Raw genomic sequence first — 23,450 nt, 5'->3', positions numbered from 1 at the left:
GCCGAAAAACCTTTTGGGGGAGAAGTGTACCCCCTATCTGTGGGTTCATTCATTATAATTTATTGCGGTCCTTGACCAGTATTACAAAGTTAAAACATCATTAAAACAACAATAGTTCAATACAACAACAAAAATAGCTGCATGAACATTTGAGCTAGTCAAATGGGTTTAAAACTCTGCGTCAACTTTAATATCATTTCCCCCTGTCTTGCATATCCCTAGACAGAATTTGGCTACTTGCCTGGATACCCAATGGTTTCTATCAGACAGCATGTATTCCAGTTCAGCCACATCAGATTCACGAAGAAGCCCAATTAATGCTGGCTGGAGATATTTTAATCTGGCCTCCTTGTAGTATGTTCTATCTGTGGGTTTAAGCAGGGGGTACAATTTGGAATTAGATGTATAGATAGTCCGCCTTGGTGGATTACATCACGAAAGCCAAATGCACTCAGTAGCGTTGGACATCCCGTAAAACAGTTCGCTAGAGGTTGGATGGCGGAATTTGGGTCGCAGAAATCGGAAAACGAGCAGAAATTTGAAACAGAGCTCTTAAAGAAGCCTCTTTGTCCTCGCGGCTTTGAGAGGAACGCAAGCACTTTCCTGGGAAAGAAAACAAACGGGCGGTGATGGAGGGCCGTGTAACTCTGGAGTCTCTGCCGCCTTTTCTGTGGCAAAGCTGGAAGAGCAGAGGGATTTTCAGCACCTGGCGACTTGTGACTTTGTCACTTCTTCAGCATTTCAGGGAAAGAGCGAGAGATCGCTGGCCTAGAGAAGGAGTTGGGCATCATGAAGCAGGCCGTGGAGCAGCAGAGGCAAAAAAACAATGTAAGTCACTTCCAAAATATATTGGGGAGGGAAGAGCTCTGTTTGCTATAGATGGTGGCTCAGAAGCAGCTCAGCTTCTAGAGGCTGCGGAACAGGAAGCCCCTGGTCACATGAACAGACATGAAGTTGCCTTATCAGGCCCTTGATCCATCGAGCTCAGTATTGTCTACTCAGACTGGCAGGGGCTCTCCAGGGTCTTAGGCAGAGGTCTTTTCATCACCTGTTGCCTGGTCCTTTCAAGTGGAGATGTCGGGGATTGAACCTGGGACCTTCTGCAATGCCAGGCAGATGCTCCACCACTGAGCCACAGCCAGTCCCTTAAAAGCGTACACACATAAACACACATGAAGCTGCCATATACTGAATCAAACCACTGGTCCATAAAGGTCAGTGTTGCCTACTCAGACTGGCAGCAGCTCTCCAGGGTCTCAGGCAGGGGTCTTTCACATCACCTACATGCCTAGTCCCTTCAACTGGAGATGCTGGGGACGGAACCTGGGGCCTTCTGCATGCCAAGCAGATGCTCTACCGCTGAGCCACAGCCCCGCCCCAAAGTCCTTCTATGCTGCCTCTGATTGGTTCAGTGGCTCTCCAGGGGGTCTTAAGTCTCATCACCCACCTCCCCAGGATCCTTGAGCTGAAAATGCCCAGGGAATGAATCTGGCATCTCTTCTCCTACCCAATAGTAGGGCTCCGCTCTGGTTAGGAGATAATCCTAGAAGGAGAGAACTGAACCGTTTGTGCGTAGCGCATGTATTTATGGGATGTCTGTTCTAGTGGCAACGCTGCCAGGACCATAGGAAGTCACGGCTCAGTCCGTGGAAGCCGGCTTTTGTTGCCTCGCGCATGATTTTCATGCATTTCCATTTCACCCGCTCCAGAGATTCTTTGTCTTGCATCCTTTTTTTCTTTTAACTCCTTGGGCCGGAACATTTGGGGCAATCAAACACCCCATTCTCAAGGGGTTGCTTGTGGTCAGCTTACTTCCCTTTTGCAAAGATGCGTGGCGCCTGCCTTTTTCTCAACATGTGTGTTGCATCACTTTCCGATTGCACAAACTGATAGCATTTTGGGCAAGTTCACTAAAGCGTTGCTTTATTGGGGGGGTGAGGGGGAATAGATGCACAAAATCAAAACGATGGGTGCCTGTCCACCCCCAAAAAAACTTTTTAGGGAGCTGCGTTATCCTTTCATACCTGTAGGGCCCGCAAACCATAAAATTCCTCCAGTTGGGCTAGGCATACGGAGTTAAAAAGTGTAGGTCGAATTGGTTAGGGGACCGTCAACTCCATTTGAAGTGAGAAGGGGAATGTGGTTTCCAAAACAAAGCTGTGAGCCGCCTCTGCATAGCTGAAGCTGTTCTTTGTTCTCGCTTTCGTTTCTCTCCAGCCCTCTACCCCTTCGGTTGTTTCCTGTACGGAGGAACTTCTGGGAACTGTGCTTAAGAATTGCAAGCTGCGGGGGTGGGAGGCTTGTTTTGTTTTGCAGATAGCACTTCTGCCTTTGTGTCAGCAAGCACCTCTGTTAATTTTGTGTGGTTGCCTCTCAAGGAGACACTGGGCACTTTCTAACATGCCAAATAATACACTTTCAATCCACTTTCAGTACACTTTAATGATCGTTTGCAAGTGGATTTTGCCACTTCTCACAGTAAAATCCAGTTTCAAAATGCATTGAATCATAGAATCATATAGTCGGAAGGGAACACCAGGGTCATCTAGTCCAACCCCCTGCACAGTGCAGGAAATTCACAACTACCTCCCCCCCCACACACCCCCAGTGACCCCTACTCCATGCCCAGAAGATGGCCAAGGTGCCCTCCCGCTCATGATCTGCCTGAGGTCATAGAATCAGCCTTGATGACAGATGGCCATCTTGCCTCTGCTTAAAAACCTCCAGGGAAGGAGAGCTCACCACCTCCCGAGGAAGCCTGTTCCACTGAGGAACCGCTCTAAGTGTTAGAAAACTGTGGTACAAGAAGATTGTATTGGTTATTGAGATGAGGTCTAAAAAGGAGTTTGAGGCACTGTAAAGACACACATTTACTGTAGCATGAGCGGTCATGGGCTACACCCCTCTTCACAAGCCCACAGAAGCTGGTGCTACATTCAATCTGCTAGTCTTTAAGGTGCTCAAAGTTCCATTTTGTGTTTGCTATAGCAGACTAGCATGGCTTTCCCCACTAGAATTTGCAACCGTGAGATGACAGGCATGAAAGCATTTTGAACTTGCTACATGCTATGCATGTCACTGGAAAAGACAATCATGCTAGGAAAAGTGGAAGGCAGAAGGAAAAGAGGAAGACCTAACAAGAGATGGATGGACTCAATAAAGGAAGCCACAGCCCTCATTTTGCAAGGCCTGAGCAAGGCTGTCAAAGATAGGAGGTTTTGGAGGACATTGATTCATAGGGTCGGCAGGAGTCGGAAGCGACTTGATAGCACTTAACACACACACACACACACACACACATGCTGTGCATGTGAATATAAGGCTTGCTGGGGGGAAAAATAATGCTAGGAAAAGTTGAATGCAGGAGGAAAAGAGGGCGCCCCAACATGAGATGAATTGATTCAGTCGAGGAAGCCACGGCCCTCATTTTGCAATATCTGAACAAAGTTGTCAAGGATCAGACAGGTTGGTGGCTGTTAATTCATAGGGTTGCCCTTAGTCAAAGAGTTCTCGATGGCACATAACACGCACCCACGTGCGCACACACACGCTACACGTACATTTTATTATTATACCTCAGCTAGGTATATTGCCATAGAGTCCATGCTCCAAATGCTGCCATTTTCTCCAGGGGAACTGATCTCTGCTGTCTGGAGATCAGTGGTAATTCTGGGAGATCTCTGTAAGAACGTAAGAAAAACACTGCTGGATCAGACCGACGGGTCCATCTAGTCCAGCATCCTGTTCTCACACCAGTGGTCAACCAGTTTCTCTGGAGGGGCCAACAACAGGGCATAGAGGCTGAGGCCTTCTCCTGATAAGAGCATAAGAACAATAGAGCCCTGCAGGATCAAACCAGTGGTCCATCTAGTCCAGCATCCCGTCTCAGACAGCGGCCAACCAGTTCCTCTGGAGGGCCAACCCCAGGGCATAGAGGCCAAGGCCTGCTCCCCCACCCATGCTGCCTCCTGGCACTGGTTTTCAGAGGTTTATTGCCTCTGAATGTGCAGGTTCTGTTTAGCAACCAGGGCTAGTAGTCACCGATAGAACTCTTTACCATGAATCTGCTTAATCAACTTTTAAATCCGTTTATGCCTGTGGCCACCCCTACTTCTCCAGGCCCCTCCCGGAGGTTGGCAACCCTACGGCTCCCACATGAACACATGAAGCTGTCTTGTACTGAATCAGACCCCTGGTCCATCAAAGTCAGTATTGTCTACTCAGACCAGCAGCGACTCTCCAGGGTCTCTGGCATAGGTCTTTCACAAACCTACCTGCCTAGTCCTTTCAACTGGAGATGCCGGAGATTGAACCTGGGACCTTCTGCATGCCAAGCAGACGCTCTACCACTGAGCCACGGCTGCTCTCCAGGGTCTCGGGCAGAGGTCTTTCACATCACCTACCCGCCTAGCCCCTTTAACTGGAGATGCCAGGGATTGAACCTGGGGCCTTCTGCATGCCAAGCAGATGCTCTACCACTGAGCCACGGCTCCTCTCCATGGCTCTCCAGGGTCTCAGTTAGAGGTCTTTCACATCACCTACTTGCCTGGTCCCTTTAGCTGGAGATGCTGGGGATTGAACCTGGGACCTTCTGCATGCCAAGCAGATGCTCTGCCACTGAGCCACGGCCCCGCCCCCAGGGACTGCAGCACCAGATGGAAAGAGTCTGTGGTCTTAACTGGGGTGGCGAGCTGCTTTAGGTGGCCTGCTCTAGCACAAGCACCCAGTGAGTTGCTCCCTTTGCCATTTCCAACGCTGCTCCGGTGGATTCTAGATTTCTGCAGCCAGTTTAAATGGGACTCCAAAGGGTGTTGCTTCCCGGTTTAGGGTGCGCGTATGTGACTGTATGTGGTGTTGGCTTTTGAATACGTCTCCTTTTTTCTTCCTGAAAAGTGCAGTCAAAGTGTGGGGTTTCTGGTTCCAACGCCTTTGTAGCCCTAGAGCCAGATATAGATGTGGGGAAGTGTTTAGGGAACGATTAGCAAATTATTTTATTTTTCACTTTTTGAAAATGTCCCACGCAAAACAACACGCTTCTCTCTCGCTGTTGTGCCTTACCTTAACAGGCACCTGCTCGGGGTGTTTTTTTTGTTTCAGTGTTGCTAATAATAATGCTCACCTTCTCTGAAAGTGAAAGCAGACCAAAGTTTTTGATTCTTGGCTGAACTGAAACCCGTTCTTTCTAAAAACGATTAGGACCTTCGGGAGAAAAACTGGAAAGCCATGGAAGCATTGGCCTCGACAGAAAAATTGCTGCAGGACAGAGAGACCAAGACGGCCAAGGTTGTAATAACTTAACTGCTAGGAAATGATTGCATTGAGCTAGAAGCGACTCTGCAGCCGCCTTTTTTAAAAATCAAGCGGAAGCGTTTTAACTTTTACTGCAGTTTAAAGATACTTCTCTTCTGAATTGCACGCCCTCTCTCTTTCTCATTTCCGCTTGTGCCTGTCACCTTAGTCTTCTCAATTTTTTTACTTTTATTTGTAGTTTGATTTGTGAGCATGCTGATTTTTCTGTTTTTGATTGTTTTGCTCGAACCGTTGTTGGAGCTGCAGGCCTGTGTGATCTCTCTCTACAGAGGAGGAATCTTTAAAACTATCTTGTTGACCACCCATACCTTTCTTTCCTTGTTTGCTAAATTAACTTGCCAGTCAAGGAATTAATAATCCTTAGGCAGCAGGAGAAACAGAAAAAAGTTGGCATCCTCTATGCTGCTACGCCACTTCCAGGGAAAACTCAGAAGTGCCATGGGGTAGTTCTAGAAACTGCCAAAAACAATGGTTTTACCATAGAGTTTGTGGCGATTTCCTATAGCCTACCCTAAGTCACTTCCGGGTTCTTAACTGGAAGTAATGTAGCAGTGAAGAGGATGTCATGTCCCCTCCCACAACCGTCCTGCCAGACTACAACACACTGACTCTCAATGAGTCCTACGCACTTACGTATGAAATCTTTTTAAATACCCTAGCACCAGAAACCATTTGTTTAAAGGGCAGGAAGATGTCCCTTGCTTTAAAAAAGTTTCTTTCATAAAACATGTTTCTCTTGCCCACAGTAAGCTGGTTCTTCTCTTGGTAAACCCTCTGTGATGTTTTCTCACCCTAATGAACAATTCCTTTCCCTTGCAGAAGTTATCCTTTTTAAAAGAAAAAATGATATCTGACATTTTTCCAGAAAAAATACCTTACATTTTTCAGGAAGAAACCCAAATACCTCGCAGTGCAATCCTAAGCGGAGTTATAATTTGTAAGCCACCTTGAACCACGAGGAAAGGTGGGATGTAAACGTTTTAATGAAATAAATAAACTTTCTAAGTCCATTGAAGTCAATAGGCTTAGAATGACGTAACTCTACTTAGTATTTTGCACTTTTAATAATTTTATATTAAGAATTAGTTAAGATACTGCGAAGTAGGTCCACATGAGAATAACCTCTGTGTTGGAAGGGGAGGAAAAACATTGGGTGGGGGGAGGAATAGCGTCCTTCCTATGAATTTTCAAGAAAAGTTTAAACAAACGTCTGTTTCAGGTCTTGGTATTAGCACCCAGGATATCATCAGCAGGGAGATCTCTCTGCCCTACCACTTGTTAAGTTCCTTCAGCCTTTGATTCCAGTTTTGTGATCAGCTCTATCAAAACCAGGCAATGCTTTTAAAAAAATCTTGCAATGACTTTGAAAGAGTTTCATGTTCCAGCAAATGTGTGGGGGGAATAGAAGTTTAGCACCTCAGGAATGTGCGTCTGTAGTAGACCTCAAAACGTGTCATCTTGTTGGGGTGGGGGGAAGTTGACTAGGGTTGCCAACTCCAGGTTGGGCAATTTCTGGAGATTTGGGGGATAGAGCCTGAGGAGGGGATGGTTTCGGGAGGGGAGAGACCATAGAGTCCATCCTTCGAAGCAGCCATTTTCTCCAGGGGGACTGACCTCTGTCTTCCGGAGATCAGTTGCAATTTCGGGAGATCTTCAAGCTTCAGCTGGAGGTTGGCAACCCTAGGGTTGACCCGTGAGGTGTACTGCTGAAAGTAGGATCCTGTGTAGAGATGGCAGAGGGCCATTCCCACCTACTTTGCCTTCTGCTGTGTCATTTCAGAAACCACAAAAGGGACTGTAGGAGTGGCTATTTTATTTATTATTTAAATTTCTATCCTGCCCTCCCCAGCCAAGGCCAGGCTCAGGGCGGGCAACAATAATAAAGTCACGTACACATGAACACATGAAGCTGCCTTCTACTGAATCAGACCCTTGGTCCATCTAAGTCAAGTACTTACTCTTAACTGGCAGCGGCTCTCCAGGATCTCAGGCAGAGGTCTTTCACATCACCTACTTGCCTGGTCCCTCTAAATGGAGATGCTGAGGATTGAACCTGGGATCTTTTGCATGCCAAGCAGATGCTCTACCACTGAGCCACGGCCCCTCCCCAAATCACATGAAGCTGCCTTATACTGAATCAGACCCTTGGTTCATCAAAGTCAGTACTGTCTACTCAGACCAGCAGTGGCTCTCCAGGGTCTCAGGCAGAGGTCTTTCCCAACACCTACTTGCCTGCTCCCTTGAACTGGAGATGCTGGGGATTGAACCTGGGACCGTCTGCATGCCAAGCAGAGGCTCTACCACTGAGCCATGGCCCCTCCCCATAAAACCATCATACATATACATTTAAAACCAATAAACATCCAATATCATCAAAACAAGATGCAACAATTTTACACTACAGTGTTAAAATAGTAGCTGGCACTCAATTAGAACATAATAGCACTATCACACTGGCTGGCTGCCACCTAATCTCACCAGAAAACCCTGAGCAGCCTTCGCTGCGTTGCCCGTGACGAACAGTAGATCACTCCCTGGCTCTAACAGTTGGCTCTCATTTCCTCCTGCGTGTCATAGAACAAAGGCTGTTTCTCTTTACATCTTCAGGGATGGGAACTAGGCTTTCTGAAAGGGCAGGGGGGATCAGCTTCTCAAATGTCTGCCCCAATTTACCCGGGAGACTCAGAGATTTGAGGAAGAGATCCTATGCCCTCAGCTCCCCTGGTTGCGAGGGATACCACTTGGCTCGTGGGAAGTGCTTTCTCCTCTGAATCTGGGGAGAGTTTAACATGAGCAGATGAGATGTCAGAAAACCAGCAAAGGGGGGGGGGATGCTTCAGGAACACACATGAACACACATGAAGCTGCCTTATCCTGAATCAGACCCTTCCTCCCTCAAAGTCAGTATTGTCTACTCGGACCGACAGCGTCTCTCCAGGGTCTCAGGCAGGGGTCTTTCACATCCCCTACCTGCCTAGCCCCTTCAACTGGAGATGCCGGGGATTGAACCTGGGACCTGCTGCATGCCAAGCAGATGCTCTACCACTGGGCCACAGCCCCTCCCCAAAGGAAAGGGTCCTTGGGGGAGTCCCTGCAAAGGTGCTCGCCTTCCACTTGGGTATGCTGAAGACAGAATAGGCTTCAGGTACCCTGGACTTTCTCTAAATAAATCATAACGACATAGAGACCTCAGCTAAGGTAATAAATGGCCAGAGGGGTACTTTGCAGTGAGATAAGCTTGCCCCGTGGCGCAGAGTGGTAATGCTGCAGTACTGCAGTCCCAAGCTCTGCTCATGACCGGAGTTCGATCTCGCCGGAAGTCTGTTTCAGGTAGCCGGCTCAAGGTTGACTCAGCCTTCCATCCTTTCGAAGTCGGTAAAATGAGTACCCAGCTCGCTGGGGGTAAAGGGAAGATTACTGGGGAAGGCACTGGCAAACCACCCCGTAAACAAAAAAAGTCTGCCTAGGAAATGTCGGGATGTGACGTCACCCCATGGGTCGGGAATAACCTGGTGCTTGCACAAGGGGCTACCTTTACCTTTTTTAAAAAAAGCTTGCCTACCCTGAGGCATCCAGGGCACAATCCAGTCAGATTCTTATAAGTTCTGTTCATTTTCAGGGGGAGAATTCATCCTCTCGGTCCTTGCATTCAGAGCTGAACGGGTCCTTTAAGTGGTGACCGTTGTCTGAATTGTCCATGTGCTGTGTTCCCAGTCCAGCGTGTGACCGTTGGTGCAGGCAGATGTTCCATCACAGGAGGGTTAGAATGGTGGTTCCCTTGCCATTCCCTATGTAGGACCCAGCAGAAACCACTGGGGATAATGGTTGGTGTGTGTACACACTCTCCCACCCTCCCCCTCCACCCTCTTCCACACAGTCTCTCTCTCACACACACATATTCTCAGTCACAGTATCTCACACCATCTTGCACACACGCACTCACAGTCTCTCACACACTCAGTCACTCTCTTTCTCTCACAAACACACACACACAGTCACACACACACTCTCAGCCTCACACATTTTCTCTCTCTGTCACACACACACTCTCACAGTCACACTGTCTCATAGTCTGTCACACACACTCTCCGTCACAATACCTCACACCACCTCACACACACGCACTCACAGTCACACTCTCAGTCTCATACAGACACTCAGTCACACTCTGTCTCACAAATACTCACACACACTCTCATCCTCACATTTTCTCTCCCTCTCTCTCTCACACTCTCCGTCACAATATCTCACACCGCCTCACATGCACTCACAGTCGCACTCTCACAGTCTCGCACTGTAGGAGCTTTTCTATCTTTTCTCTTTCCCTGTCGGGTTCCATTCTCAGTATGAGGGGCTCAATAAACTTAGAACGGGGTATAGTGTAAAAGTTACAGTTCAGGAGAATATGTTCAGTGGTTTCTAAATTACCGGATTTGCAGGGGGAATGTCTCTCTGTCCTGGGTATCTTCTTGAATTTCCCCTCAAACATGCCTTAAGTGGTAGAGAAAGTCAGCATATAAAAACCAACTCTTCTTCTTCTTAGGCTTCTACAGCGTTAGCCAATAAGGCTGACAGATGTGTGTGTGAAAAGTGCTTTCAAGTCACAGCTGATTTATGGCGACCCCGTAGAGTTTTCAAGGCAGGAGATGTTCCGAGGTGGTTTGCCCTTGCCTGCATCTGTGTAGCCACCCTGGACTTTCTTGGTGGTCTCCCATCCAAGTACTAACCAGGGCCGACCCTGCTTAGCTTCCGAGATTTGATGAGATCAGGCTAGCCTGGGCCATCGCTGTCAGGGCCTTTGTCAGGTACCTTCGACATAGATGATAAAGGTCTCAAAAGCATATACCTTGGAAATCTTGCTGGTCTTTAAGATGGCACTGGACTTGAATCATGCTCCTCTACTGCAGACCAACACGACTACTCACCTGAAACTATAAAAGGGTCAGAAAGGCATGTAAAAAATTGATTGTTTTTTAATGGATGCTTCTGGAAAAGCAACCAGAGTCCAAAATGATATGAAGCCCGTGCCCTGAAGGGAATTCTATATTAGGAATGCAAGAAGGGCAGCAGTTAGAACTGTTTTGTTGCTCAGAATTTGCTAGAACCGAATCAGGGAGAAAGTATTTCAGCAAGATAGACCTTATTTTTCCAGTGGTGTTTTCGTACTTATTGGTCCTGTTTTTCTTTCCCGCTGTGTCAATCCAGGAGAGGCAGCAGTCTGTGGAGACGGCCGAAAAGGAGACGCGAGCTGCCCTTCAGAAACTGTTTCCCGCCGTGTCTCTTTCTTCCACTTTGGTAAGACGGGCAGTTAGAATCATAGTTGGCAGGGACCACTAGGGTCATCAAGTCCAACCCCCTGCACAATGCAGGAAATTCACAACTACCTCCCCCCCACACCTAGTGACCAGAAGATGGCCAAGATGCCCTCCCTCTCACAGAAACTCTTTTGATTTAATTTCAACCCGTTGGTTCTGGTCCGACCTTCTTGGGCAACAGAAAACAACTCGGCACCATCCTCAATATGACAGCCCCTCAAGTACTTGAACATGGTTATCATATCCCCTCTCAGTCTTCTCCTCTTCAGGCTAAACATACCCAGCTCCTTCAACCTTTCTTCATAGGACTTAGTCTCCAGACTCCTCACCATCTTTGTTGCCCTCCTCTGGACACGTTCCAGCTTGTCTACATCCTTCTTAAATTGCAGTGCCCAAAACTGAACACAGTACTCAACTTGAGGTCTAACCAGAGTGGAGTAAAGCGATACCATCACTTCGCGTGATCTGGACACTGTACTTCTGTTGATGCAGCCCAAGTCTGCATTTGCCTTTTTAGCTACTGCATCACACTGCTGACTCATGTTCAGTGTTTGGTCTACTGAGACGCCAAGATCCTTTTCACACACACTACTGCTCAGACAAGTCTCCCCCATCCTATAATTATGCATTTGATTTTTCCTACCTAAATGCAGAACTTTACATTTGTCTTTGTTGAAGTGTGTTTTATTAGTTCTAGCCCACTTCTCCAGCCTGTTAAGATCATCCTGCATCTTGGCTCTGTCTTCTACTGTATTTGCTACCCCTCCCAATTTAGTAACATCTGCAAATTTTATAAGCATCCCCTCTATTCCTTCATCCAAATCATGTATAAAGATGTTGAACAACACAGGGCCCAGCACAGATCCCTGAGGAACTCCACTAGTCACTTCTCTCCGGAACCATTAACTAGCACTCTTTGGGTACGATCTGTCAACCAGTTGCAGATCCACCTAACAATAATAGGATCTAACCTACATTTTCCCAATTTGTCAACTAGAATACTATGTGGAACCTTATCAAAAGCCTTACTGAAATCTAGATAAACTATGTCTACAGCATTCCCCTGATCCAGCAAAGTAGTAACTTTCTCAAAAAAGGAGATAAGATTAGTCTGACATGACTTATTCTTGAGAAACCCGTGCTGGCTCTTAGTGGTCAGATCCCTCTGCTGATGCTTCTGCAAGCTGTGTGAAGCTAATCCTTTTGTAGGCATGGCTGAAGAGCGTGGGTGGCTCGGCTCGAAGACTTAGACTTGTCGGGGAAACCCTCCAGGGAGATCCTGCTTGGTTGGTCTGCCGTGTGCTATTCTCTTTTAGAACCCAGCAGCTTCAGGCTCTTAGAATCATAGAGTTGAAGGGGACCTCCAGGGCAATCTAGTCCAACCCCCTGCACAATGCAGGAAATTCACAACTACATCCCACCCACACCTCCAGTGACCCCTGCTCCATGCCCAGAAGATGGCAAAAAAATCCCTCCAGGATCCTAGAGGAGAGCCAGCGTGGTGTGGTGGTTAAGAGCAGTGGTTTGGAGCGGTGGAGTCTGATCTGGAGAACCGGGTTTGATTCCCCACTCCACATGAGTGGCGGAGGCTAATCTGGTGAACTGGATTTGTTTCCCCAGTCCTCCACGTGAAGCCAGCTGGGTGACCTTGGGCAAGACACATTCTCTCAGCCCCACCCACCTCACAAGGTGTCTGTTGTGGGGAGGGGAAGGGAAGGTGATTATAAGCCGGTTTGAGTCTCCCTTAAGTGGTAGAGAAAGTCTGCATATAAAAACCAACTCTTCTTCTTTTTCTAGGCCTGTCTGGCCTAGAGAAAAATTGTTTCCCGACCCCAAAGTGGCGATCAGCATTATGCTGGGCACATAAGAAAGGGCCACGAGAGCCAAACACTGACGCAACTCTTCCTGCCCTCCCTCTCATGGGGAGCGGAGGGGTCACCATGGGGAAACGGCCATGGCTCGCTGCTAGAGCATCTGCTCGGCATGCAGAAGTTGCTAGGTTCGATCCCTGGCATCTCCAGTAAAAGTGACCATGCAGCAGGTAATGTGAAAGACCTCTGCTTGAGACCTTGGAGAGTTGCTGCCAGTCTGAGTAGGCAATACTGACCTCCATAGACCAATTGTCTGTTTCAGTATAACGCAGCTTCGTGTGTTCACCATCACTCCCATTTTACAGATTGGGGACCCAAGAGCTAATGAGTTCCCTCTTTTTTAGGGGAGGGGCTCTGGCTCAGAGGTAGAGCATCTGCTTGGCATGCAGGAGGTCCCAGGTTCAATCCCCGGCATCTCCAGTCAAAGGGACTAGGCAAGGAGGTGATGTGAAAGACCTCTACCTGAGCCCTTGGAGAACCGCTGCTGGTCTGAGTAGACAATACTGACTTTGATGGATCAAGGGTCTGATTCAGTAGAAGGCAGCTTCATGAGTGTTCATGTGTTCACCTGGTTTGTCCATGGATGAGCTGGACATCTCAATTCCATTTAGACCAGGGCTTAACAAATCCCGGGCACCAGAATGCCGTGGCCCCTAGAAATTTCATTGTGGTGCCTAGGATTTTTTTGTTGTTGGTGGTAGCAGTAGTTTGAAAATACAGTCCTAGGTAACCATGAAGGCTGAAATAGGGATCTGGCTCCTAATATTTGTGGATACCTTCTAGATTCAAAGAAAAAATTATCATAAGAACAACAAAAGCCATGCTGGGTCAGACCTAGGCCCCTCAAGTCCAGCAATCTGTTCACACAGCGGCTAACCAGGTACCTCTAGGAAGCCCACGAGCAAGACGACTGCAGTGCCATTATCCTGCCTGTGTTCCACAGCACCTAATATAATAGGCATGCTCCTCTGATCCTGGACAGAATAGGTATACATCATGATTAGTAGCTATTTTGACTAGTAGCCATGGATAGCCCTCTCCTCCATGAACATGTCGACTCCCCTCTTAAAGCCGTATCATAAGAAACATAAGAAAGGCCATGCAGCCCATCAAGTCCAGCAGTCTGTTTGCACAGTAGCCAACCAGGAGCCTCTAGGAAGCCCACAAACAAGACGACTGCAGCAGCATTATCCTTCCTGTGTTCCAAAGCACCTAAGATAATAGTTCAGTTCAGATACCTTTATTGGCATAGCCAACATTCATTCAAGTACAGTAAGGACATAACATAACTTATTAAAAGGAAGAGCGAATTGCCATCACACCAACAAAAAAATTAGCCCACCTAAGATAATAGGCATGCTCCTCTGATCCTGGAGAGAACAGACATGCAGCATGACTAGCACCCATTTTGACTAGTAGCCATGAATAGCCCTCTCCTCCATGAACATGTCGACTCCCCTCTTAAAGCCGTATCATAAGAAACATAAGAAAGGCCATGCGGCCCATCAAGTCCAGCAGTCTGTTTGCACAGTGGCCAACCAGGTGCCTCTAGGAAGCCCACAAACAAGACGACTGCAGCAGCATTATCCTGCCTGTGTTCCAAAGCACCTAAGATAATAGTTCAGTTCAGATACCTTTATTGGCATATCCAACATTCATCCAAGTACAGTAAGGACATAACATAACTTATTAAAAGGAAGAGCGAATTGCCATCACACCAACAAAAAAATTAGCCCACCTAAGATAATAGGCATGCTCCTCTGATCCTGGAGAGAACAGACATGCAGCATGACTAGCATCCATTTTGACTAGTAGCCATGGGTAGCCCTCTCCTCCATGAACATGTCCACTCCCCTCTTAAAGCCTTCCAAGTTGGCAGCCATCACCACATCCTGGGGCAGGGATCCCCCCCCCCAAATTTAGATACGGAGATTGTCCTTGGCATTTCTTCCCTGCTTGGTTTCAGCTCTAAGCACTGGAAGAACATCCTTGGCTCTAGGCGATCCGATTGCCCTTGCCAGAGCTTATCAAGTCAAAGCCATCACAAAAGAAATGCACTTTGCTTCTGGCCGTCCAGAGCTCTCCTTCGCGACCTTCCATTGCTTAGTTCTGACAGCTGATGAAACAGTTTGCCAATTGGGAAGGAAGCCCCCCCTCCCCCCCCCGTTCTCTTCCGCTGCTTGATTCGTTCTCACCAACAAAGTGTCTTTGGTGTGGCCACCCACCACTTGACTACATAAGCTAACCTTTTAAGCTCTGGTCTGGTTTCCCTGTTGGATAATCCTGGTCTGTTTGCCCTCTCCTTTTAAGAATTCTACATTCTGTCAACAGACTCTGCAAAGTATAGGTTGCAGCTGCCGTATAACAACAAGCTCCAGGGGACTTGGTTTTCCAGGGACACACTTTCATAGAAACATAGAACTGGAAGATACGTCAAGGGTCATCTAGTCCAACCCCCTGCACAACGCAGGAAATTCACAGCTACCTTTCCCCCCCACACACACACACTCTCCCAGTGACCCCTGCTCTATACCCAGAGGAAAGCAAAAAACCTCCAAGGATCCCTGGCCAATCTGGCCTGGAGGAAAATTCCTTCCTGACCCCAAAGAGCCAGCGTGGTGTAGTGGTTAAGAGCAGTGGTTTGGAGTGGTGGACTCTGACCTGGAGAACCGGGTTTGATTCCCCCCTCCTCCACATGAGCGGCAGAGGCTAATCTGGTGAACTGGTTTTGTTTCCCCGCTCCTCCACATGAAGCCAGCCGGGTGACCTTGGCTCTCTCAGCCCCACCTACCTCACAGGGTGTCTGTTGAGGGGAGGGGAAGGGAAAGTGGTTGTAAGCCAGTTTGAGTCTCCCTTAAGTGGTAGAGAAAGTCGGCATATAAAAACCAACTCTTCATCTGCATGGCTTCTATGCAGTCCCAGATTGGGACTGCGCAGGCGCAGGCCAGCCACGGATAAGATTTGTCAGCTTCTAGCAAAATCGAAAGTGAGAGTGCTCCCCCTCCCCTCGGGGCATGTAGCCTTCCCGCCCAACGGTCACATGACCCAGGTGGAGGGAGTGCTCTCCCCTCCAGTTCTCTTTCTGCCGCCACGGAGAGAGAACGTGTCTTTAGCTTCTCTTCATTATGGAGTCTATGAAGGCTCCTCTCTTCAGAAATAACTAAGTCCAATTGTCACAAAAAACTGCCTTCCTCATGTAAGACCTGTGCTAGATCACTCAGAGGGCATTGAAGACTCGGACTGATCGCATTTACATGAATCCTCGGCGAGGTTACCTCGAAAGCTTCCACCTTGAAGAAAATTCCCTGTCGGGACACTCGGCAAGACATCGAAGGTACGTCTGGGCGAGACAAATCCTTCGGCCCTCTAAGCAGTGAAAACCCTCACTAAACCGACCAAGTTTTCTTGCCCCCGTCACTCAGAATGTGGAATCGCCTCGGCGCCGCGCCGACACCGCCTCGGTACCGATCTGCATCTAACTCACCTCGGCATCTGTCATCCGTCGTCATCGATGTCTCTTGGCGCCGAACGACGAGGTCTACGGAGCTTGAGGATACCTCTCATCATTCCCTGGTTAACCCCTCTGCCTGTTCAGAGCGGGTCCCAGGAGGCCCTGGTCCCAGGATGCCCTGGTTAGCCCCTCTGCTCCTGTTCAGAGTGGGTCCCAGGATGAGCAACAGCTCTGCACTCAATTCCTTTTGCATCCGCATAAGGGTGTTGCTATTCCGACTCCAGACAAGCCTCTTCCAAATGTCGAAGTCGGCGCGGAGTCTAGGCATGGGGCTGTCTCCATTACGGCCGGAGCTGTTCACCCTCTTGGCACCAAACAATTTCTCGACACCGGTCAAGACCCCTCCGCCTGTCACGTCCGGTCATCGACGCCGGTCATTCCTTGGCAGTTGCTCCACAACTCGGAGCCGATCTGTTTCTCGACGCCTGTGTTCTCAGCGCCTAAGCTCTCACTAACCCATTTAGTCACTTGTCGACCTCTTACTCTGGGTCCAGGCAGCGTATAGGGACCCGTCATAGCAGCTCGTCCTCTACACGATCCTGCAGTCGTCAAACTCGGTCGCCTTGCTGCCTCTGACATAGGCACTGCGATGACTCTCGCCATCACCCTTGGCATCGGCATTGCCAGCGACACCGCAATGACTCTCGGCGCCGAGACCCTTCTCGGAACTGTGCGTTGCCAAGGCAAGACTCCCCCTAGAGACTTTCCCAACCAAGATCTCCGCCTACATTAAAGGATATGGTCCATTCTGAGTCCGATGCGACGGCTACTCAGGTCTCTGACTTGGAATCCCGCACCTCGCAACCCTCACCTGGGGACATTGCGGGGGATACTAAATCACATCCCCTCCGGGGGATGTGAGATTATATGTAGAATTGATCTGTCTGGCTAAGGTTCTAAAATATATTCCTTCCCTGACGTCTCGCATGACGACCATCATGGGTATATTGCATTCCTCAGAGGCAGGTCCGGTGGCCCTTCCAGTGGTTACAAGCATTTGGAGGTCGTCGATTCTAATCGGACCAAGGCAATTTTCGGCTCCCTCTTCACCAGAAGAGTTGAGAACCTTTACAAGATCCGCCGTGAGGACAGTGATTTTCCGTACCAGTAGCCTGTCCCAAATTCTATGATGGTCGAAGCCCTGTCGGGCAAATATGGATCGTGTTCACATTCCTTGCCCCTAAACCGGGAGGGACGTAGGTTGGATGCTTTACCCAGGAAAGTTTATACTTCCAGTGCCACTGGTTTTCACATTTCTATTTCATGGCAATCATGGCCAGATACTAATATGCCTTCTGGGATGGAATTTCATTCCAATTTAGTATCCTACCGGAGGATCAACGCCCATCAGACTAAACTGCTCAGAGCACAAACATGACCCTTGATAGACAGCAGTTTATTGCAGCGAGTCACGTTGTGGACCCTTCCAGCAAGGTCATGGCCTTGTCCATAGTCCTTCGGAGGCATGCATGACTTAACCAGTCCACCCTTCCATATGACACTCGGTTATGTATCTAGTACTTTGCCCTTGAGGGCACCTCTGTCGCGTATTGGGAACCCACCCTTTGAGGGCACCTCGCTTTTCAGTGATTAAACAATGCCTTTCTTGATCGTCTCAAGAAGGATAACTGCTAAGTCCTTGGGCATCGCCTCCACTGTGCCAGCTTATAGCCAAAATACTTTGGCAGCCAGTCTCAACCATCCCGCCTATACAGGTACCAAGGTACCTTCCACCTCCAATCTCATTTCTTCCCAGCAGGATAGGGAGTTTTTGGGCACACCTAGACCCAGGAAGGGTCCTAGCCCATCTCTCAAGCGCCCTACAAACCTAAGCAGGCGTGGCTCAGGTGCGTTTCACAGACCGGTTGTCTGATTGTTACAGTATATGATGTCCATCACTGATGATAATTGGGTTCTCAAAATGATAAAGCATGGATGCTTTATTGAGCTCGACACTCTGCTTCCCTAACTCTTTCTGGCTTGCACTACGTTGCCGGCTCCCGCCCAACTCCTACAGGAGGTTCGGGAACTTCTACAAAAAGGGGCCATCCGGGAGGTCCCCTCTAAGGGTTGGGGCTACAGGTACTATTCCCATTTCTACCTAGTTGACAAAAAGAGGGGGAGCACCCCTCTCTAGACCTGGGGACTTGACGACGCAGTCAAGATCCACAAATTCATATGTTGCTCATAGGTTAAATACCCAAGGTCCTGCCACTCCCAGATGAGCAGATGTGGTTTGCCGTTGGGCTTGTGTGATGCATATTGCACATTGCAATCCACAAAGACTGCGGACTCTGTCGCGTTTTCTCTGCAAGGGCAAGCACTATGGATATGCAGTTTGCCCTTGGTCATGCTACGGCACCTCACACCTTCATGACGTGCTTATCTGTGGGAGTTACACACCTGGCCCTGCAGGGATGTGTCATTTTCCATACTTAGATGACTGGCCGATAGTCGGTTACTCAGAGCTTGCCTTTTCTAGTCAGGCGGAAGTTTTTATTTTCTGTCCTAACCAACCTGGGTCTCCTGGTCAACTATAAAAGTCTCCATTGACCTCTTCTAAGGCCATAGATTCATGGTACCCACCTGCACTTGGCCACAGCTAGAGCTTACAGGGAATACGCTCCATTTGGAAGTTAGTTCACCTGTTCTAGAAAAGGTTCCAAACGACCCCTAAAATTCACTACTTGAGACTCATGGCTTTCTCCACTGCAGTTGTTGCCTTTGCTCGTCTGCGGATGCTCCCCTTGCACACTCGGTTTTCTGACAGCATTCCAGCTGAACATTGACCCTCAATACAAAAACCTGTCTATTCCTACATCGGTTATTACCTCTTTGGACTGGTGGTCCTCTTGGCCAGTGTTGCCTTTTCAAACACCTGCTCCACAGGCTCATTTGTTCCTGACGCCTCCTTATCAGGATGGGGAGCTCATTGTACGGCTCCTAAGGCCCATGGTGTATGGCCTGCTCAAGAGTCTACCCTGCACATTAACCTTCTTGAGCTTCATTCTATTAGGCTTGCTCTCTGTTCCTTTGCAGGGATCCTCGAGGATCGACATGTTCAGGTCACAACGGACAGCACCGCCCAGCACAAACAGGGCGGCACAAGGTCCATTGCTGTGCACAGAAGCCATTCCAGTCTTGGACTGGCCATAACACATGGCTCCGCTGACATTGCCATTCACATTGCAGGCACGAGTAACATTTTCGTAGACTTCGTAAGTTATCATCCTGACGATTGTCACAAACTCACTGTAGGCCCACATTGTCTTCGTTATCTCTCCCTAATCTGGGGCACCCTGCAAATGTATCTCTTGTAACTCAGCACAATTCAGCGTGTCCTCAATTGTGCTCCAGAGCGGGGGAGAGCCCAAGCTCCATGGGGGACGCATTCCAAATGACTTGGTCGATCCCCCCCTTCCCCTTGCTGGGCAAGGTTGTGGCCAAGATCTGAACAGACAGGACAAGTGGCATCCTGGTGGCACCATCCGGCCCAGGAGATCTCAGTTCACGATTCTAATGCCTTGACTCAAGGTAGTACTGTTCCTCCTCAAGATATTTCTCACATTTCTTCCAGAATCAAGCTGGCAGCATGGAGAATTCTATGTAATCTATGGTCAGATAGGGTGGCTCAGGTGCTGCTGCACCCCATTAAGTTGTCCACGAGACATTTTTCTTGATGCCAAGCGGAAACGTTTTCCCTGTGAGCTGCTGACAATGGTTTGTCCGGAGATGCTTCTCTCCTGTTGTCAATTTTTGACTACCTCGTATGTTTAACGATGCGGGACTGTTCAATCCCTCAGCTACTGTTCAGCCCTTCACGCTGAGTTTTTTTCACACCCAGACTCACAAAAGTTTTTTTACAGGGACATATCAACCTCTATCCCCGGGTATCTCCACCTGTTCCTCAGTGGAGCTTTCCCTTCATGTTGTCCCAACTCATGAAGCACTGTTTGAGCCTTTGGCCACCAGGGGACTCTCTTTGCTATCCTATAAGACTGCCTGTCTGGTCACAATCACCTCGGCCAGTCATGTCAGAGATTTAGCGGCTATTTGTCGTTCCTCACCGTTTTACTAAGTTTCACGCTGATTAAGTGGTTTTGAAATCCGAGCTTTCTTTCTACACAAGGTATTGTCTTACCCGTGTTATTGCCGACCCCTTCTTCCGATGCAGAGAGGGCTCTAAACTTTTAAATGTACGGAGGGCCCTCCCTTCTTATTACAAAGAACCTTGTTTGCAGGGAAAACATTAATATGTTATTGCTGTAGCGACCACCGTAAGGGTCACCGAGCCTCCCAGCAGACCCTGTCCAGGTGGATTACCTCAGCCATTAGACTGTCTTATGAGAGAGCACACGTGGATTGCCCAGACATGATCAAGGCGCACTCCACAAGAGCTTACGCTGCCTCCGTCGCCTTTTAGTCTAAAATTGACCTCCGAGACATCTGTCGAGAGGCGACTTCGTCGACCCCTTCCACTTTCATGAAGCACTATGCAGTCGACGTGGATTCACCTAGAGAGGCAGCAGTGGGACGTGCCGTCTTGCAGTCATTCTTTCGGTGACTGTTCCACACCCACCATCCGGGCAACCGAGCTTGCTACTCTCCCAATGTGGGACTGCATAGAAGCCACGCAGATGAAAACAGAGTTTCACTTACCTGTAACTGTTGTTCATCTGGTGGTCTTCTATGCAGGCACACACCCCTCCCTCCTTCCCCGCTGTGGGACCTCTCCGCAATACACGTGGGTGGTTCCGTGGCGGCAGGTTGGAGAACTGGAGGGGAGAGTGCTCCCTCCCCCTGGGTCATGTGACCGTTGGGCGGGAAGGCTGCATGCCCCGAGGGGAGGGGGAGCACTCTCATTTTCGATTTTGCTAGAAGCTGACAAATCTTATCCGTGGCTGGCCTGCGCCTGCGCAGTCCCAATGTGTGCCTGCATAGAAGACCACCAGATGAACAACAGTTACAAGTAAGTGAAACTCTGTTTTCTTCAAAGTGACAATCAGCAATACCCTGGGGATGTAAGAAAGGGCCACGAGAGCCAAGCACTGATTTATCCTTTCCTGCCATCCCTCTGACGGTCTGCCTAAGTTAACAGAATCATATTTTAGTGCCGGATCGAGTCCTCAGTGCACAAACAAAAGAAGTGAGCTCAGGGGGCTTGTAACAGCAAAGAAGCCCACATTTTATTTTATGGCTTGGAGACCAGACAGGCAACACACCAGACAGGCAACACAGGTCTAAGAGCTTGGGCTGCTATTAGACGGGAGTTGCTGACTAGGGTTCTGCCGTCGACAGCTAGTTAATTTGCCTTCTTCTAAACTTGGCAAGGCCGCAGAGGCGGTCTCTGCTGGCTTTCACTGACAGGTTCTGTCTTCTGCAGAGCCACACAGAATGGATGCGAGGGTTTGAAAAGGCAGTGGCAGAGCAGGAGGCGCCTCGATCGGAGGATGTGAAGGTCGGTGCAAACTGCATTTTTATATATATAAAAAAGGAGGTATATATAATAAACCTTTTGTGAAAGTTTTTTTTCAGAGGAAGCAGCTAATTCTGTACTTGGGGGAATGGCCTCAAAAGCCCAGAGATGCAGAAGCTGAAATTTTGCTTGACACCCAGACTATTGATCAATAACTGTTTAGCTTGGAATAGGCGTGGCAGGAGTCCCCAGAGTGGTGCCTATGGGCACCATGCCACCCACTGAGATCTTTCCTGGTGTCGGCCAAGTGTTTTGAGAAAGGCTTTTGCTCAGTCGGACCTCTGATTGGCTGTTGGAGATCTGATTGAGCAGTTTTTTAAAAAACCACATTGCTTTTGGCAGCAGCTGCCATAACATGAGAAACTTCACTGCTTGACTGAAGGTAAGCTGCGTGTGTGCAAGGAAATCTTTGTTAACAATAGGTTCATTTAAAAAGGCATCCTAATAAGCAGAGCTTGTGTCTGACGTGTTGAAGCGTTACACATAGCCTCACTTCCTGACATTTTGTGGTTGGTTCTGCCTCCTGTGGCAGCCACTTTGTGGTTGCCCACACCATCCTGTGTGAGATTTCCAAAGGTGCCCGCAGGCTTCAAAATGTTGGGGACCCCTGAGCCATTGGAGTTGGTGTAGCGGTTGCCAATGGGTAAAGAAACGGGCTGTGTGGGCCCATTAGAAGCAGAAAGGCCTTTTCTGTGTAGCAGTAAGAATTCAGCTGGCGTTAGAGAGAGAGAGAGAGGAAACAGAGCTGTGCCTGTTTTGCCCAGATGAGCCTGTCACTGCAAGAAGAAGACGTGAGAGGCAGAGAGGAGGCCCCATGGCTCAGTCATTCTCTAGCCCTGTCTTGGTGAGATGGGAAGAAACCAGATACTATAGCACAGATTTGAATAGTCCACATTGCTTCCAAATCAGAAACGATTGATGAGCAGTGTTGTCTCTGTAGGATTTGTTTGTCGTGGGAAGGTACACCTTGAATTCGTATCATCGGGAGGTTGATGGGGTGCTCTGGAATATTATGGGTACGACCCAGCCAAAGCAAAGCATTTTTCAAGTTTGGTCAGTTTCAGCGGAGGAGAATTAAGCACAGGATGATTTTTGCCTTTGAAATCAGCAGGGTTCCTCTTTGGGGGCCTTGGGCCTTGTTTATTTCAAATAAGAACAGCAAAAAAAAAAAAACACAAAAAAAACAGAGCCAGCGTGGTGTAGTGGTTAAGAGCGGCGGTTTGGAGCGGTGGACTCTGATCTGGAGAACCTGCTTTGATTTCCCACTCCTCCCCGTGAGTGGCGGAGGCTAATCTGGTGAACTGGATTTGTTTCACCACTCCTACGCACGAATCCAGCTGGGTGACCTTGGGCCAGTCACAGTTCTCTCACCCCACCTACCTCACAAGGTGTCAGTTGAAGGGAGGGGAAGGTGATTGTAAGCCGGTTTGATTCTCCCTTAAGTGGTAGAGAAAGTCAGCATATAAAAACCAACTCTTCTTCTTCTAAATAATTCCTCTTATCCTCTCCTTCCCACATTTAGGTTCAGGTGGGTTGCCATGTGGGCCTGCAGCAGAAGAACAAGATTCAAGTTTGGTAGCACCTTAGAGATCAGATCCAAATAGGAATGGTGATTCCCTAAGCCCTTATACCCCAGGGATGCATCCCAAGGGTCTGCATTCCTGTTCATATCTGATGAAGGAAGCTTTGACTCTTGAATGCTTACACACCAAAAATCTTTGAGCACATGAAGCTGCCTTATACTGAATCAGACCATCAAAGTCAGTATTGTCTACTCAGACTGGAAGTGGCTGTCCAGGGTCTCAGGCAGAGAAGTCTTTCACATCACCTCCTACTTGATCCTTTTTTTTTAACTGACGATACCAGGCATTGAACCTGGGACCTTCTGCATGCCAAGCAGATGCTCTACCACTGAGCCACAGCTCCTTGTTGGTCTCTAAAGTGCTACTGGACTGGAATCTTCTTCC

General features: G+C 48.6%; 1 protein-coding gene across 1 annotated transcript in view; it reads left to right on the top strand.

The window, feature by feature from the left end:
• KTN1 (kinectin 1) overlaps positions 1–15,975 on the top strand; it is a 32,906-nt gene extending 16,931 nt beyond the window's left edge. Inside the window, exons 11-14 of the mRNA XM_056851177.1 lie at positions 738–828; positions 5,197–5,283; positions 10,516–10,605; positions 15,919–15,975. Of these exons, the coding sequence (XP_056707155.1) occupies positions 738–828; positions 5,197–5,283; positions 10,516–10,605; positions 15,919–15,975 (325 nt within the window). The remainder of the gene's footprint in view (positions 1–737; positions 829–5,196; positions 5,284–10,515; positions 10,606–15,918) is intronic.
• Positions 15,976–23,450: the final 7,475 nt, after the last annotated feature.

Source organism: Euleptes europaea, chromosome 6, assembly GCF_029931775.1.
Source record: "Euleptes europaea isolate rEulEur1 chromosome 6, rEulEur1.hap1, whole genome shotgun sequence".
Lineage (NCBI taxonomy): Eukaryota > Metazoa > Chordata > Lepidosauria > Squamata > Sphaerodactylidae > Euleptes > Euleptes europaea.
The sequence above is the reverse complement of the archived record's forward strand: the minus strand, read 5'-3'. Positions and strand labels throughout refer to the sequence as shown.